General features: G+C 42.3%; 1 protein-coding gene and 1 pseudogene across 1 annotated transcript; both read right to left on the bottom strand.

Annotated features, from left to right (window-relative positions):
• Positions 1-1712: 1712 nt before the first annotated feature.
• On the bottom strand, positions 1713-2673 carry LOC122705097 (annotated as a pseudogene).
• Positions 2674-11817: 9144 nt separating this feature from the next.
• Positions 11818-16217, bottom strand: LOC122705185 (disintegrin and metalloproteinase domain-containing protein 20-like). Its single transcript, XM_043920415.1, has 2 exons — positions 15994-16217; positions 11818-14491 (listed from the first exon to the last, which is right to left on the bottom strand). Exon 2 carries the CDS (start codon positions 14324-14326, stop codon positions 12074-12076), a length of 2253 nt encoding a protein of 750 aa, XP_043776350.1. The 5' UTR covers positions 14327-14491; positions 15994-16217; the 3' UTR covers positions 11818-12073.
• Between the last annotated feature and the right edge of the window lie 1039 nt (positions 16218-17256).

The following is a 17256-nucleotide window of genomic DNA, read 5'->3' as shown; positions in this document are numbered from 1 at the left end:
AAGAATTTTTACACTGAATATATAGTGCTTCATTTCTCAGAAAGTGATACTTTTATAACGAAGAAGTTCCCATTGCACAAGGACTGCTGCTGCTGCTGCTGCTAAGTCACTTCAGTCGTATCCGACTCTGTGCGACCCCATAGACGGCAGCCCACCAGGCTCCCCCATCCCTGGGATTCTCCAGGCAAGAACACTGGAGTGGGTTGCCATTTCCTTCTCCAATGTGTGAAAGTGAAAAGTGAAAGTGAAATCGCTCAGTTGTGTCCGACTCTTAGCAACCCCATAGACTGCAGCCTAGCAGTCTCCTCTGTCCATGGGATTTTCCAGGCAAGAGTACTGGAGTGGGTCGCCAGCGTCTTCTCCGTCACAAGGACTAGAAAACCTCAAATGCAAGTAGATAGCTGTGGTAGCTCAGGATGTACCGCCAGACTGTGCAGCTTGTGTACATCTCATTTGAATGCAGAACTGCATCTGGTTTTAGAAAGGCAGCAATCACTACATCTTGGCTTTTATTCTAGATGCTTAACTTAGTTAAGGTGACAGTTCAAGTGCATTAAGTAGTTAAAATGTAATGACAATCGATACAATCTCTTACAGCTACACACATTGTCTATTAATGCTTACATGGAATGAAACCAGTATTACTTAATTGGTGCGTGACACACACAGAAATGAAGAAAACTAATTCTAAATGTACTACAGTGACACAGTAAAAATGCAAATACACCGCAGAACTAAAGTGATCCGATAGCACTGCTTGATACCCAGGGTGAAGGTGATGGGTCTAACACAGAGCTGAGCCTGTATCAGTCATCCCACTCACAAAGCTTGTGAAAAAATCAGTTTGGTTCAGTTCAATCGCTCAGTCGTGTCCGACTCTTTGCGACCCCATGGACTGCACCATGCTAGGCTTCCTTGGCCATCACCAACTCCTGGAGCTCACTCAAACTCATGTCCATCCAGTTGGTGATGCCATCCACCCATCTCATCCTCTGTAATCCCCTTCTCCTCATGTCTTGATTCTTTCCCAGCATCACGGTCTTTTCCAGTCAGTCAGTTCTTCACATCAGGTGGCCAAAGTATTGGAGCTTCAGCATCAGTCCTTCCAATTAATATTCAGGACTGAATTCCTTTAGGGTTGACTGGTTTGATCTCCTTGCAGTCGAAGGAACTCACAAGAGTCTTCTCCAATACCACAGTTCAAAAGCATCAGTTTTTCAGCACTCAGCTTTCTTTATAGTCCAACTCTCACATCCATACATGACCACTGGAAAAACCATAGCTTTGACTAGATGGACCTTTGTCGGCAAAATAATGTCTCTGCTTTTTAATATGCTGTCTAGGTTGGTCATAGTTTTCTTCCAAGGAGCAAGCATCTTTTAATTTCATGGCTGCAATCACCATCTGCAGTTATTTTGGAGCCTAGTGATTTTGATCCTGCGATCAGGTTCCCAGGAAAGCATCAGGTTCCCAGGAAAGAAACTGGTCTGTGAAAGTCTTTTCAACTGTAAAACCAGGATAAGATTACAACTATCTTGATGTCTGAACAAGATACCTGATCGAACAGTAAGATTCCCAGCCCTACTGTAAGACATGAAGGTCCTCACACACCAAATGCTCACTGGCTCCTGGAAGGCTTCATGTGCATAATATAAAGGTGAGTTGCCGAAGGCTTACAGAACTTCTGGGAAGTTTCCACTGTGCCCTGAATTCTAAACCTCAGGAATGGTGTGATCCATCAAGCTTTTCATTATGCTTGGAGGAATGGTGTGATCCATCAAGTTTGTCACTATGCTTGGCACCATCTGTTTAATAATGTGTCCAAAGATAAAAGCAGACATGATTATTACAGTAACTATATTTAATTATATTTCCAGCTGTGGAGAGCACATCTGCGATTTGAGAGTCCTTCAGTCCAATGATGTTCTGTCCATTGACAGAACATTGTCCATTGTTGTGTTCTGTGAGAAGACCATTTCTAGCTGCAGAACTATCTTTCACAATGGATGTGATTTTTCCATTTTTTAAAGACAAAGTCGACGAGTACTATCCTTATTCAAGGTAATTGTCTGTTGAAAGGGCCTGTCACGAATGGTCATGATGATCTTCTCCCCAAAAGCCTGTTTGAGCACCCTGAGTGCCTGATCTGAGCTCCGGCCTGCACAGTTCTCCTTGATCTGAAGCACCTAGTTCCCAAACCACAGAGCAACAGGGAGGACCAAGACTAGGCCTGGACGAGCTGAACAAATGCACCATTGTCTATGGATTTCAGCCTGAGCCCGATTTTTTTTCTGTCCTAATCCTTACACAAGATGACTTCCCAGATTCCTTACTTAATCTCTGCTCTGCAGATTCCCATGTCACCACCAGTGACTGGAAGTTCATGCCAACCAACTGCCCATCACGTGGTGCTCCAGGAACCATGGCCCTATTTGCACGTATTTCTTCTTCATTTAAACTCAGGCCCATTACTGAGAGAACTCTGGATATAATTTAGGACAGAGATTTCCATCTGGAGAGACAGGAGCAAAGGCTTCGGATAAAATCGCTGGGTTGGCAGGGTTCGCAGAAAAGGCAGCCTGAGCCTGAATCACCTTGTCTACCTTCAGGTCTTCAGGAGACGGGTACAGAGACATTTGTGCAGGATTCTGCGAGCCTGCTGAGACCCGCTCACTGCCGCTGCCACCGCTGCTGCCAACCACTGGCTCAGACTTCTGAGACCCCCAGTTTGCTAGTATTTTCTTGAGGATTTTTGCATCTATATTCACCAGAGATATTGGTCTGTAATATTCTTTTTCTGTAGTGCCTTTGGTGTCACAGTAATGGTGGCCTCATATAATAAATCTGGAACTCTTCAATCTTTAATTTTTTGGAATAGTTTGAGAAAGATAAGTGATAATTCTTTGTTTGGTAGAATTCCCCTGGGAAAGCTTCAAGTGTTGGACTTTTGTTTGCTGGGAGTTTTTGGATTACTAGTTCAATGTTACTACCAGTGATCAGTCTGTTCAGATTATCTTTTTCTTTCTGATTCTTTCTTGGAATAGTGTAGAAATTTAATATCTAGAAATTTATCCATGTCTTCTTAGGTTGTCGATTTGTTGGCATATATCTGTTCATAATATTCTCTTATGATTGAGTTTCTGTGATACTGTCTTAATTTATCAACCTGCATTTTTAATTTTGCTTATTTGGGTCCTTTATCTTTTTTTCTTTTTGTTAAAGGCTTATCAATTTTCTTTTTCTTTTCAAAAATCTAGCTCTTTGAGTCATTGTTCTTTTCTATTAGTGGTTTGTTTGTTTTGGTCTTTGTTTTATTTCCTCTCTGATCTCTATTATTTCCTTCCTTTTGCTGACACTGGACCTTGTTTGTTCTCTTCTAATTCCTTCAGATGGTCAATTAGGATGGTTATTTGTGATTTTTCTTGTTTGTTGTGGTAGGCCTATATCACTACAAACATCCCTGATCAAATGGCTTTCACTGCATCCCATAGACTGTTGAAAGTTCTAGTTTTATTTTCATTTTTCTTGAGGTATTTTCTGAGTTTCTATTTAATTTCTTCATTGATGCATTGTGTTTTTAGTAGTGTGTTTATTTAGTTCTGATGTGTTTGTGTTTTCCCCATTTTTCTTTCTGTAATTAATTTCTAGTTTCATACCATTGTGCTGGGGAAAAGGCCTGATATAATTTCTATCCTCTTAAACTTGTTGAGGTTTGTTGTCTTGTATGTGATCTATCCTGAAGAATCTTCTATATGCACTTGAAAAGAATACATTCTGCTGATTTGGGATGGAATTTCCTCTGTGTGTGTCTGTGTATATATATATATATACACACACATACACATATAAATATTAAGTGCAACTGGTCTAATGTGTCATTTAAGGCCACTGTTTCCTTATTAATTTTCTGTATGGATGATCTGTTCCTTGATTTAAAGGGGGCGGTTAAAGTCCCTTACTATTAATGTACTATTGTCAATTTCTCCATTTATGTCTCTGAATGTTTGCTTTATATATTTGTGTGCTCACATTTAGTTGCACATATGTTAACGAATGTTATATCCTCTTCTTGTATTGATTTATCATTATATAATGCTATTCTTTGTCTTTTATTATAGACTTTGTTTTAAAGCCAACTTTGTCTGATATGGATATTATTACCCCAGGTTTCTTTTCATCTCCATTTGCATGAAATATCTTTTTCCATCTCCTCACATTTAGTCTGTGTCTTTAGATCTGAAGTGTTTCTTTTGTAGGCAGCATATAGATGGGTCTTTTTTTTTTAAATCCAAGTAGCCAACCTATGTCCTTTTTTAAAGATTTACTTATTTGGAGCTGTGCTGAGTTTTCACTGCTGTGCATGGGATTCCTCTAGTTTCAGTGAGCAGGAGCTACATTCGAGTTGCGGTGTGTGAACTTCTCATTGTGGTGGCTTCTCTTGTTGTGGAGCTTGGGCTTTAGGCATGTGGGCTTCAGTAGTTCTGGCGTATGGACTCAGCTCATGGGCTCTAGAACACTGGCTTTGTAATTGTGGTGCACAGGATTAGTTGTTCCATGGCAAGTGGGATCTTCCTGAATCAGGGATTGAACCTGTGTCCCCTGCATTGGCAGGTAGCTTCTTAACTACTGGGCTACCAGGGAAGCCCAACCCTATGTCTTTTGATTGAAGCATTTAATCCATTGACATTTAAAGTGATTACTGATAGGTATGTACATGCCATTTTGTTCTTAATGGTTGTTTTTGTAGTTTTTCTTTGTTCTTTTTTTCTTGTCATTTGGTTTTCTTTGGTAATAAACTTGTGTTTCTTTCTCTTTAGTTTTACGTATCTATGGTGTATAGATTTGGGGTTTTTTTTTCCAATGAAGTACAGTTGATTTATAATGCTGTATTAGTTTGTATTATAAAGTGATTTGGATACACACACACACACACATATACACACACAGGGAAGATCCCCTGGAAAAGGGCATGGCAACCCACTCCAGTATTCTTGCTTGGAAAATCCCACAGACAGAAGAGCCTGGCAGGTTACAGTCCATTGGGTCACTGTCAGGGGACATTTAACTTTAAGGAATCCAATATGTTGCATTTTTCTTCCTTTGTGTGCCATTTCTCAAGGATTCTCTGTACATTATCAGTTCCTATTCCAGGAAAGAGTTAAGCTGCACTCAGCTCTCAGAACTGAGATCATGAGAAACAGTATCTGCTTGGATTCCTTTCAGTAACTCCCTTCAGTGACTCTTTTCTCTGTCAGCGACCTTGTATGTATTAGACTATCCATATTGTGACTATTGATAAAATTTCATCCTGTGTAATAGCTGAATAATCATCTTACTAAAGATATATAAGCCTGCATTTCTGCTAATAGGATACCTTTGCTCCATCAGAGCTTGGGTCCCCGTGTCTTTCTCTCTCTCTCTCTCTCTCTCTCTCACCCTCCAGCTAATTCTCTGGAGCATAGAAACCTGCCGAGCTCATTCTCCTGCCCCGGCTTTCAAGACCCACCTTGAGAGGGCGCCCTGTGCCTTCGTGAGCAGTGCAAGCCCTGTTCTAGGGTTTTATTGGTTCTCTGCGTAAACCAGAGAATATTAGCTTCTTTCTTTCACTTTCTTATTGTCGACTCTGGACCACCAGGTACCGGTCCATTAAAGGACCGCAACAGGTCGCAAAGACTTGGACATAACTATAGTTACTTAACAACAAAGGGGAAGTACAATGAGTAACCCATGAAGATGTGTACTACACTCCAAAAGAACTATTTGAGTTTTCTAATTTATAGAAGCAGACATCAAGCCAACATGTGTGAGAATGAACACTGAGTACGTAGGATAACGGTAGAGGGATCATAAAGTTGGACTGATCTGAATTTATTGATATGAGCTCACTAAGCTGAGATTCTGCATTTAATGTTGCAGGTTGGGGTGTCAAAAAGGGCTCTAACAATTTGTTAGTTGGTTCTCTGAAACATGGACCAAAAGAAGGCCTACTGTGAGCCAACTGGAAATGCCCAACGTCTTTTGGTTTAACATAGAAGGGATTCAGAGACTTAGGGAGGCTGAAATGTTAGAGTGAAGTCATTTAAGACCTGCTCACCCACACTGGGAGGGTCCAGAGGACATACCTTTCACTTAATATTTTCAGAAATAAATTTGTGAGAGGAGCCCAACATCATGGAAGGGCTCAATGATGGCCCTTCTCTGGAGGACAGATCTTTGAGTGGAAACCACAGCCACTCAGTTGGGAAACTTAATGCAATAGGAATATGTGGATCCTAGGGTGACAGGGGCCAAGTGATGGCACTCAACCACAAAAGCCAAGGGAGGCATGGTTACCATGATGAACAGGAGAGCCAAAGTAGAATCAGAATAGTTAGGCTCATGCAAACCTATGGTCTTGGTGAGTTAATCATGATGTTCCTACAAGTGAAACAGGAATTCTCTCTTGAGTTAAATAAGCAGAAAAGTTCAAAGTCAAGTGAACAAAAGTCACTTGACTCAAATCAGGAAATGAGTCACAGCCACTCAATCAATTCCCAGACTTAAGCCAGTTTATAGACCCAAAAGCCCTTGAATGAATGGGAGGTTAGGTCCCCTTGAGGAAGGGCCCTGGTAGACTAATGAAAATGTATACAGTAAACTTTTCTCCCAGCCTTCCCCAGAGGGACCTGTGGCCTTTTCAAAGGGTAACTGGACATTGAGGGGAAGCAAATAATCATACTTCTGGAGACTACCAGACAGTGGCTCTGAACTGATACTGATTCCAGAAGACTCAAAGCATCACTGTGGCCCTCCAGTTAGAGCAGGTGCTTACAGAGGTCAGGTAGTCAAGGGAGCTTTATCTCAGGCCCATCTCACAGTAGGTCCAGGGCCTCTCTGTACCCACCCTGTGCTTACTTCCCTAGTTGTAGAATGTGTAATTGGAACAGACATATTTAGCGGCTGGAATCCTCACACTGGTTCCCCACTTGTGCAGTGAGGGCTATTATGGGAGAAAAGCCCAAGGGGAAGCCACTCGTACTGTCTCTACCTGGGAAAATAATAAACCAAAAGTAACACCACATCCCTGGAAGAACTGCAGATACTGCTGCCACCATCAAGGACTTGAAGGACACAGTCCTTCACACCACATTCTCATTCAACTCTAGCTGACCTGTGCAGAAGACAGGTGGATCTTGGAGAATGATAGTGGATTACTTCATTGTAAGCTTAAAGAAGTGGTGACTCCAATTGCAGTTGCTGTACCAGATAGGATTTTTTTGCTTGAGCAAATTCACACGTCCCCTGGTACCTGGTATGTAGCTACTGAGGTGGCCAATGCCTTTTTCTCCATTGATGTCCATGAGGCCCACCAGAAGCAGTTTGCTTTCAACTGGCTAGGCCAGCAATACACATACACTGTTCTCCCTCAGAGACCTATCAACCACCCAGCCCTATGTCATACTTTAGTTTGCAGGGATCTTAATCAGCTTTCCCTTCCACGAGATATCATACCAGCCCATTATGTTGATGATACTATGTTGATTACATCTAGTGAGTTAGTTATAGTAACTATCCTAGGCTCATTGGCAAGACATTTGTATACCAGAGGGAGGGAAATAAATCTGACCAACATTCATTCCTACCTCAGTGAAGTTTTTAGGGAACCTGTGGTGTGGATCATGTCAAGATATCACTTCTAAGATAAAAAGTAAGTGGTATCTGGCTCTCGTACAACCAAGAAAGAAGCTCAATCCTCAATGGGACTCTTTGGATTTGGGAGGCAACATATTCCTCATATGGTGTGCTACTCCAAACCATTTACCAAGTGACCTGAAAAGGTGCTACTTTTGAGGAAGCTCAGAAGAAAAGGTTCTTCCCCAGGTCCAGCCTGCTGTGCAAACTGCTCGGCCACTTGGGTCATATGATCCAGCATGTGGAGCGGTGCTTCAAAGTCTCTACAGCAAATAGGGACACCATTTGGAGATGCTGTCAGGCTCCTATAGGTGAATCACACTGTGGTCCTTTAAGATTTTGGAGCAAGGCTATGCCACCACCTTTGGAGAACTACTCTCTTTTTGAGAAACAGCTCTTGGTATATTATAGGGCCATAGTAGATATGAATGCTTGATGATGGGCTTACTAAGTTGCCCATCACGAATTGGGTATTATCTGAGCCAGCACACCATAAAGTGGACCTGCATAGTAAAATTTCATCATCCAATAGAAGTGATATATACAAGTCAGGCCTGAGCAGAGGAGCCTCATGGGGAGTCCCCTGTAATCAGATGACAGGGGAATAGAAGATCCAGGCCTGGTTTACAGATGGTTCTGCATGCTATGCATGGACCACCTGTGTGTGAAGAGCTGCAACACTATGGCCCTTTGCTGGGACATTCCTGAAGCACAGTGAAGAAGGAAAATTCTCCCAGTGCACAGAACTTTGGGGAGTGCACTTCATTGTGCACATTGCTTGCAAGGAGAAATGGCCAGATCTGTGATTACATACCAATTCATGGGCTGTGGCCAATGGTTTAGGGACATGTGAGGAACATGATGTGAAAATTGGTGACAAAGAAATATGGGAAAGAGGAATTGTGGACGGGCTTCTCTGGTCAAAAAACATGAAGGTATTTGTGTCACACATGAATGCTCACCAGAGGGTTACCTCAGCAGAGGATTCTAATAACCAAGTGGATAGGATGACTCATTCTGTGGATACCAGTCAGCCTGTTTCCCTAGCTACCTATCATCACCCAATGGGCTCATTAACAAAGTAGCCCTGGTGGCAGGGCAGAGTTGACAGTTATATGTGGGCTCAGCAACATTGACCACCACTCACCAAGAATGACCAGGCTATAGCCACCACTAACTGCCCCGTCTGCAGTGGCAGAGACCAACACTGAGCCTCCAATATGGCAGTATTTCCTGGGGTGATCAGACAGCTTCCTAGTGTGTGCATCAGAAGGTGGTTCATTATACTGGACTGCTTTCAATATACAAGGTGAAGCGTTTTATTCCTACAGGAGTAGACACCTGGATGTAATCTGCCCCCCACACCCCACCCCACCCCACCCCCAGTACTTCTGTGAAAGATACTATCCATGGACTTAAAGAATGCCTTATCCATCAGCATGGTATTCCACACAGCATTACTTCCGATCAAGAAATGTACTTCATAGAAAAAGAAATGTGGCAGTGGGTCCATGCTTATAGAATTCACTGGTCTTACCATGTTCCCCACCATCCTGAAGCAGCTGTCTTGACAGAACAGCCATTTGAAGACTCCGTTATAGTGCTAGCTAGGTGGCCATACCTTGCAGGATTGAAGCAAGGGTCTTCAGAAGGCTGCTTATGCCCGGAATCAGTGTCGAATATATGGTGCTATTTCTCCATACCCAGGATTCAAGGGTCCAGGAATCAATGTGGGAATGGAATTGACCACACTCAGTATTAACCTTAGTGACCTACTAGCAAAATTTTTGCTTCCTATTATGATTTTACACTTTACTAGCCTAGAAGTCTTAGTCCTAGAGGGGGAAATGCTTCCACCAGGAGACACAACAGTGATTTTATTAACAGAAAGTTAAGACTGCCACCTAGACAATTTGGTTTCCCATGCCTCTGAATCAATGAGTGGAACTATGGTGATGACTGGGGTGATGAGGGGAAATTGGACTACTATTCCACAGAAAAGGTAAAGAAGAGAAGGTCTGGAACACAGGAAATATCTTAGGGTATCTCTCAGTATTACTATGCCCTGTGATTAAGGTCAATGGCAGATTGGATTGGCCCAGACCCTCCAGGAATAAAGGTTTGGATCACCCCCATCAGATAAAGAACTATGATTAGATAAAGTACTTGCTGAAGACAAAGGAACAAAATGGGTAGTAAAAGAAGATGGTCATAAATACCAGCTACAACCATATGAGCAGTTATAGAAACAAGGATTGGAATATGTCATGAGTATGTCATCCTTATCTTGGTATATTTTTATAATCATATTTCTTGTCTTTTCTTGTTATTTCCTCTTATTCTACCATGTAGCATAAGGCATATTGAATTTATATCATAATATCTCATGATTAATTTCTCATTATAGTGTTCAAGTTACCAGATTTCGAGAAGAATAAATACCACCCAAGGACTTTACTTCCTCTTCTGAGGAAAGGGTAAATATAGAAATCTCCATAGCCTCTTGGTTCTGTCTCCCTGGGGAACTCTAACACAGGAACCGTCCCAGGATGGACTGTACACAAAAACCTTTACAAGGGTCTGGGAACCAGGGGCTGGAAGTAGCAGCGGCACCACTTACCATCACTCCCTATGACTCACTGGTGTTTTCTACTTCCTGTCCCCTGCAACCCTGCGCTCCGCAGAGTCACCAAATGGGTCATATTTTTGCCTTGGGACAAAGCTAAAGTCCCAATGGAAATAAAAGCTGCCACCTGGGCATTCGGGGATTCTTGCATCCCTGTCATAGCAAGAAGAGGTCAGTCTTGATGGGCATAGCTGAGCCTAATCATAGGAGGTAGGACAGGGGTGTAGAACCCAGGTGGTCTCAGGTGTCTCTTCTTATCCTCTAGCTCTATTCTGACTGTGACTGGATAGATTCAGCAATCCCAGCCTGAGAAAGGCAACGTGATCAGACATTTGGGGACTTTAAAGATAAGGACCTGGGTAATGACAGAGGGTGAATATCCAACCCAAACCATCAGAACGCTATCTAGAGATGTGGGAAACTAGAATGCATAGTGGAGAGAAGCAGTAAGAATCAACCTCAGCTCCAAAACCAAACACAGTAGTAGGGTCCATGTTTCATCCCATTAACTTCCCTCTTCTGTGGTTCCCCACAGGCAGAGGTGCCTGCCAGAAGCCCAGAGAAGCTGTTTTAAAACATAGAAAGAAAAGCTGATCAGAGCAATGTAAAGGTCAGACTGTGGAATTTCCAAATCAGCCACCTTCATCGTCCTTCCAGGAAGGTCTTGCTGACCAGCTGCCGGAATTATCAGCATAGAGCCTCCAGATATTAACTCTTTGGGGTCAGCCTCAGTTGCTGAGGTGCATGGCCAAGCTCTTACCCTTCTTGAGGCACCCACATCCAGAGAATGGGCAAGGGGAAAGTATGAAGACCAGGCCATTTTAGCCCAATTCAAGACTAGTCTGTCAGGTAATATTCACTCCAGAGCTTGCTGCCAGGTTGGCCAAGGCTAAAATGGTAGTATTATTTCCATCTGTACAGCTAACTTCCTCCGCCCTTTCTCTCTAAACTCTAATTCCATGTCTGCTGCTGGAGAATTCAAACTGCACCATGAAGTAGCTCCTGAAAGCACCTTGCAGCCACAGGGCCAAGGCAGCAAAAGAAAGAAGCTGGCTCCTTCGAGCGCTGGTGGTTTCAGGAGGTCCTCTGAGAGCAGGGCCCAGGACATCTACGGAAGGCAAGTGACCAGCTACTGCTGGTGCTCCAGCAATGCAGAGGAGAACCACACTGCTAACCCCAGAGCTACCACTGTGATCTCTCAAAGCGTCAGTGGTCAGCTGCTGCTTGTACTTCTAATGAAGAATGAGGGTGGTTCTAACAGAGTCAACGAAACTGGAATCCAAAACCACGCTTGGCTACCAACATGACAGACTAACTATTGGCACACTAGAAGGTAAACTCCCTTCTCTCTTCATCCACCATTCCAGGCTACTTTTACTGGCCCCCCTTTGGCGCAGCTCCCCAGAAAAGAGCTGGAAAAACCGGAATAGGGTATATAGCGGCACATCTTGGACATGACATATTAAGAGTACAAAGGTGGGAGGATATTTACAACTGGTAGACATTAGCATACAAATGCGACTTTGCCGTGCCTTTGCTCAGGAAACATAAAGAGATGACTTCCAGAGGGAAAAAATGAACTTTTAATATTGATTAACACACTGAAGAGTAAGTTAAGAATATGATAGGAATCCTTCAGTGAAATATTAATGCCTGTGACCCTGCCATGAGAGATCCTTAAATTTTTCTTAAAGCAGTCAGACATGCCTAATGCTCCTCTACTATTTGAAAGAAAAACTAGGGATTTCTTTATTTTTTGTGAATGAAGCAGGAGCCTTAGTCACTTTCTTCCTCCACCTCCTCTTCTTCCATTTCTTCCTCTGTCATCATTTCTGACTCCTTTTTCCTTATACCCTTCTTACATAGCACAAGGAAGAAACATACAAATAAACAAATCAAAGGAATAAGCCACAGTTGAGTTTTCTCTATTTTTGTCTGTTCTGCCCCTTCTGCCTGTTCTGGCTCATCTGCCTCATCTTCCTCATCATCTTGGGAATTACCAGGTGGGCCACTACTATTACTACCTCCATTGCCTTCATCCTTGCAGTAAGGAGGTGCCCATCCAGGGTTGCAGTGGCACTGTTGCTTATTATTGCAGATCCCCTTCATGTGGCAGGTCTCAGGATGACAGGTTTGTGACAAAGGAACCATATTGACACACCTGCTATCAATACATATCTTTTTTTGACCACACATTGTGCCATCTTTCACCTGACCGATATCAGGTATGGACATTCCTATGTGATAATCGGTGCCCCAGCAAGTGGTGTCATTGACATAAAACTGATACACTGTGGAATGTTCAATCAGATTAGGAATTACTCGCACATTTTCACACTGAACTCTCCCACACAGGATATCAGAGACTGCACATTTTATGTACTCTATGTCGCTGATACCACAGTGACCAAATCGATTTCCTTGGGTGTTGATTTCTTCGTAGCAACTCGGAGATGCACTCCTTGCATCTTTGCCAAAAATCTCCCTGCACTGTTCATCATGGTTAACACAGTTCTTTTTATAGCAGTAGGCGCTGTCACTACAGGGAAGCCCATCCTGCACATATACATCTTCTGGGCACTGATGCGATGTCCCATTGCACCACTCTGGAAGGTCACATTGATTGATCTGTTTTCTGCACAAAGTCCCTGCTGACCTGACCTTGCATTTTTTGCAGCAAGACCCAAAAGCACAAGCCGCTCCAGGCTTCAGAGTGCAATCTGGCAGACAGCAGCGATCACGTGCACACTGGCCTATGGTTCCACAGTCACACTCTTCTCCTTCTTCGACCACTAGGTTCCCACAAGACTTTATCCTAACAATATTTGCTGGATTTGGAGGAGAGTAAAGACAAACCCCATTCCTCATCACATTGTTCCAAAACTCGGCATAACTACAGTTGCTGAATTTATTCGTTACCATTTTGGCAGGATACATTATGCAAAACTGAAGTTCACACACACAAGATTGATTATCATGCAGCATACCTAAATTATGACCAAGTTCATGGGTAACAATAACTGCAAAATCATACAGACTATCATCTTCAAAAGCAGCAACTCCACAATTAAGAGGATACTGGCATACTCCAGCAACATAGGCAAGTCCAAGCTGCCTGCCAAATGATTTCTTTACCAAAAGATGGGCTGCATCATGTGGCAGTCGGTTATCAAGGTTAAAAAACTTCCAAAAAGCAAAATCCTCCAACATTGTATCCATATTATCAGTGGCAATTAGGTTTCCTTCAGTCCAGATTTCAAGCCCAGTTAAAATTACATGAACATCCAAAGGGTGATACAGGCTATTTATTACGTTGACAACATTAGCTATCTCATTTTGTATTACTGACACATTGCTTCCCGAGTGAACGAATCGAAGATTGTCCACAACCACTACCAGCTCAAGAAACCGCAAGTGGGTCCACCAGCCTGTGTAAGAACTTTGCATCAGAGTGAAATTACGCAACTCCTGCAGCTCCAACTGGCGTGCTATTTCCTCTTCTGTTAACCCACATCTCATCCGTGGGAACTGAGTGTCATCGATGTCTATTCTATACACCCGGTGTTCAAATGTGGCAGAAAACCTAACTGGTTCAATTTCATAAGCAAGATCATTTATCTGTAGTATTCCTCGAAAACCTCCAGAACAGGTACTGAGGGCAACCAGGGACTTGGGAACACCCTCCACATAGCCATGATAGTAGCAGTCATCAGGAACAAAAGGCTGATCCTGCTGGAGGGAACGCTGGTCTGTGTAGGTGAACACTGGGAGGGGTCTGGAAACTAAGAACTTCTTGACCTTCATGTGGGCAATGTGTCTTTGGCCCCCAAATCGCAGGCTATAGGACAGCCAGCCTGGAACCTTTGCATTTCTGCCCCAGCCAGTCACCTTCAAGGGGATCACCAACTCTGGGGAAGAGAAGTGCTGGGAGGGCCTGGCCTGAGAGTGACCAGAAATGAACAGACACACCCCAGACCAGAGCAGCAGAGGAGTGACTCTGAAGTGTACCAGGGCCTCAGCCACTGTCATTATGGAGCCACCTGCTCAGGGCAGAAGAGGGCGGGGCATCAGGCACTGCTGGTCTGGCTCCTCCCTCTGAGCTGTTGAGGGTGCAGGGATGACCTTTATGGATCTGTGTCCTGGAAGAACTGGACCATCAAAGCTGCAACGCTGAAGTGAAAATAGAAAGAAGATCTAGGATAGGGTGGTTGGGGCAGAGAGGGTAGGGGAGACAGGGAAAGAGAGGGAGAGAAAGTGATTTCAACTGGGACAAGGCTTGAATCAATAAAATTCCAGAGATTGTCTCATATCTATGTAAAGGCAAGGTATAAGGGAAGAGCAGGTTTACAAGGAAAGAAATGAAGGAAATTCATCATAGATGGATAATTGTTGGATCCTGTTTTAATATAAGGACTCATTAATATACTATTCTCTAAGCATGTACACTGGCATGACATTTTTCATGTTAAAAAGATTGACATCTGACTCCCAATTACTCCTCCACCCAAAAGTCTACTAGTACTCTGCTACCTTCAGTAAGCATGTGGACAGCCCATCCAAAAGTCACCATTTTTTGGTTTCTTTATTCAGACAGTTTGCTCCATCTCCCCCTTCTTTTCTACAGACATCTTATCTAGCTCCCATTCTGCTTGAGGTTAGAAGTCAAAGTAAGTCTCACTTAAGGGACTCATGAGTTTTGGGAGTCCCCCCTCAATCCAGACAAACATGTATTTTATAACACACGCTCGTCTGCAGAAAACCCCTGGACATTCCAAGGAAGGCAGCTATATTGACAGAGTAATAGGAATGAGGCTGTTATTTGGGGACAAGTCAACAACCCAGTTGCCTCTAATCACAGCATGGAAGCAGCAGCCTTCTCTGCACCTAGCTCTGTTGCATCATGTTCTCAATCATAAGAGACTCACTTTGGCTGTGTATAGATATATTCCATTCTATATTTTACATGAATGGCGAGTTAGCTGAATTCTCTAGAGAACGTTAGACTGAAGAATTTAAATCTAGAGTCAGTTGACTAAAATATTCAGAGATCACAATTTGAATGGACTTACTTCATACCTGTTGAAAACACAAATTTTAACTCAAGTAAAAGCTAATTTTGTTCATTTTCTGACATTCAGTTAAATGTATCAATAATTTGCTTAACATTTGAAAGCAAAAGATTAAAAAAAATTGGAGACACGTCAGAACATACACTGGTGGCCTGAATATTCTAAACACAGACACAAATGGGGTCAATCGTAGAGAGCAGAAGACTACTCTCGGCATTACGATGTCAAGAACACCTGGATACTCCTAGATACTTTACCAGAACTAATGGATAGCTACTGGAAGCTAAGAATACTAGATGAAACTTCTAGGGGGATAGCATCTCTGATATAGGTCAAATCCTAATGACCAGATTTCCTTTCCATGTCTCCCTTCATGATATCCTTGGTATCTGCTACAGATCTGGGGATACTAAGATGGAAATGTGTGAGGTAAAAGGGGACTATTAAAAACAAAGCATTATAAAGAGGAAAATAACTTATATTAAGTTATTTCATCAGAAATAGGATGTGGTAACAAGAGAAAACTTCATTGCCAAGGATCTTTAAGTCATGCCAGTCTTTGTCACTATTGTACCATTAATTACATTGAACTGGTGTCACTCCAAAGCCCTTCCTCTCTAACATTACCTGCACTTGAAGTAGTGTCAGAATCTTCCTCAGCATCAGTAATTAACTCTTTCTTCTATTCCCAGCAGCTACTTCAAACTCCTCAAGACCTCTATCTTGCCTCGTCTCCACTCACTCTTGCTGCTAAGTCACTTCAGTCGTGTCCGACTCTGTGCAACCCCATAGACGGCAGCCCACCAGGCTCTGCCGTCCCTGGGATTCTCCAGGCAAGAACACTGGAGTGGGTTGCCATTTCCTTCTCCAATGCATGAAAGTGAAAAGAGAAAGTGAAGTCACTCAGTCGTGTCCGACTCAAGGCGAACCCATGGACTGCAGCCTACCAGGCTCCTTCATCCATGGGATTCTCCAGGCAAGAACACTGGAGTGGGTGCCACTGCCTTCTCCACTTACACTTACTTACTTCATTCAAAAGTGTTTGGTAGAGTTGGTTAAAAAAACTTAATAAAAACAAATTGATAGATTCTGCTACCAATCTGCTATATTTTTACTCTGATGAAGACTCATCCTTTGCTGTTGCATATAAAATACCTTAAACATCACACTGTATGTTTTGGGAGAAAAATTAGCAAAGTTACACTCTGTATTCAGTTTCTCCTTGCTCACAATGAGGTTTAATAGCCAAACAAGTGAAATATTACTTCTCTCCTAAAGATTTTAAATCTTCCCAGCTAGTTCTTAAAAACTTATATTTGAGCCTTGAGGGAAGAAAAAAAAAAAGGATTATTAAAGTCCTTGGAGAAAGAACAGTTTTATTAATAAAAAAATTTTATGAATGAAAATACTAGAAGATTCAGATTTAAGTTAAAAATTCATTAGATTAATATCTTTAATGAAGTTTTTTTAGGTGCCAAATAGCCATTCAAATACCTTTTAATTATAGACAATCCTTTGCAAATAAGCAAAGGACATCCAAATAAATAGATGATGTACTACATAAAGAAAGAAAGTAAATTATCCAGTCTTGTTTTTAATTAACCACTTTTAGCACTAGGAATTTAATCCAGTAAGTCTGACTCAAAAGCCTATGCAATTCCTATTATTAAATAATTCCATTTAACTAGGGATCACTGGACTACTAATGCACAAACATGAAGTCTGTGTTTTTAGATCTCAAGATTTAGAACTCTACTTTCTTAGAATAAAATATCTTTCCATTATGTTTTCAAAAGAAAATACATTTTCACCAAAGAGAAGGGTCCTGAAAAGCTGTGCAGTTATAATTTCCAGGGCGCTGCACTGAAAAGACACTTTAAAAAATCCAGA

The sequence above is a fragment of the Cervus elaphus genome, chromosome 12, assembly GCF_910594005.1.
Source record: "Cervus elaphus chromosome 12, mCerEla1.1, whole genome shotgun sequence".
NCBI lineage: Eukaryota > Metazoa > Chordata > Mammalia > Artiodactyla > Cervidae > Cervus > Cervus elaphus.
This window is presented reverse-complemented; position numbering and strand designations above follow the sequence as displayed.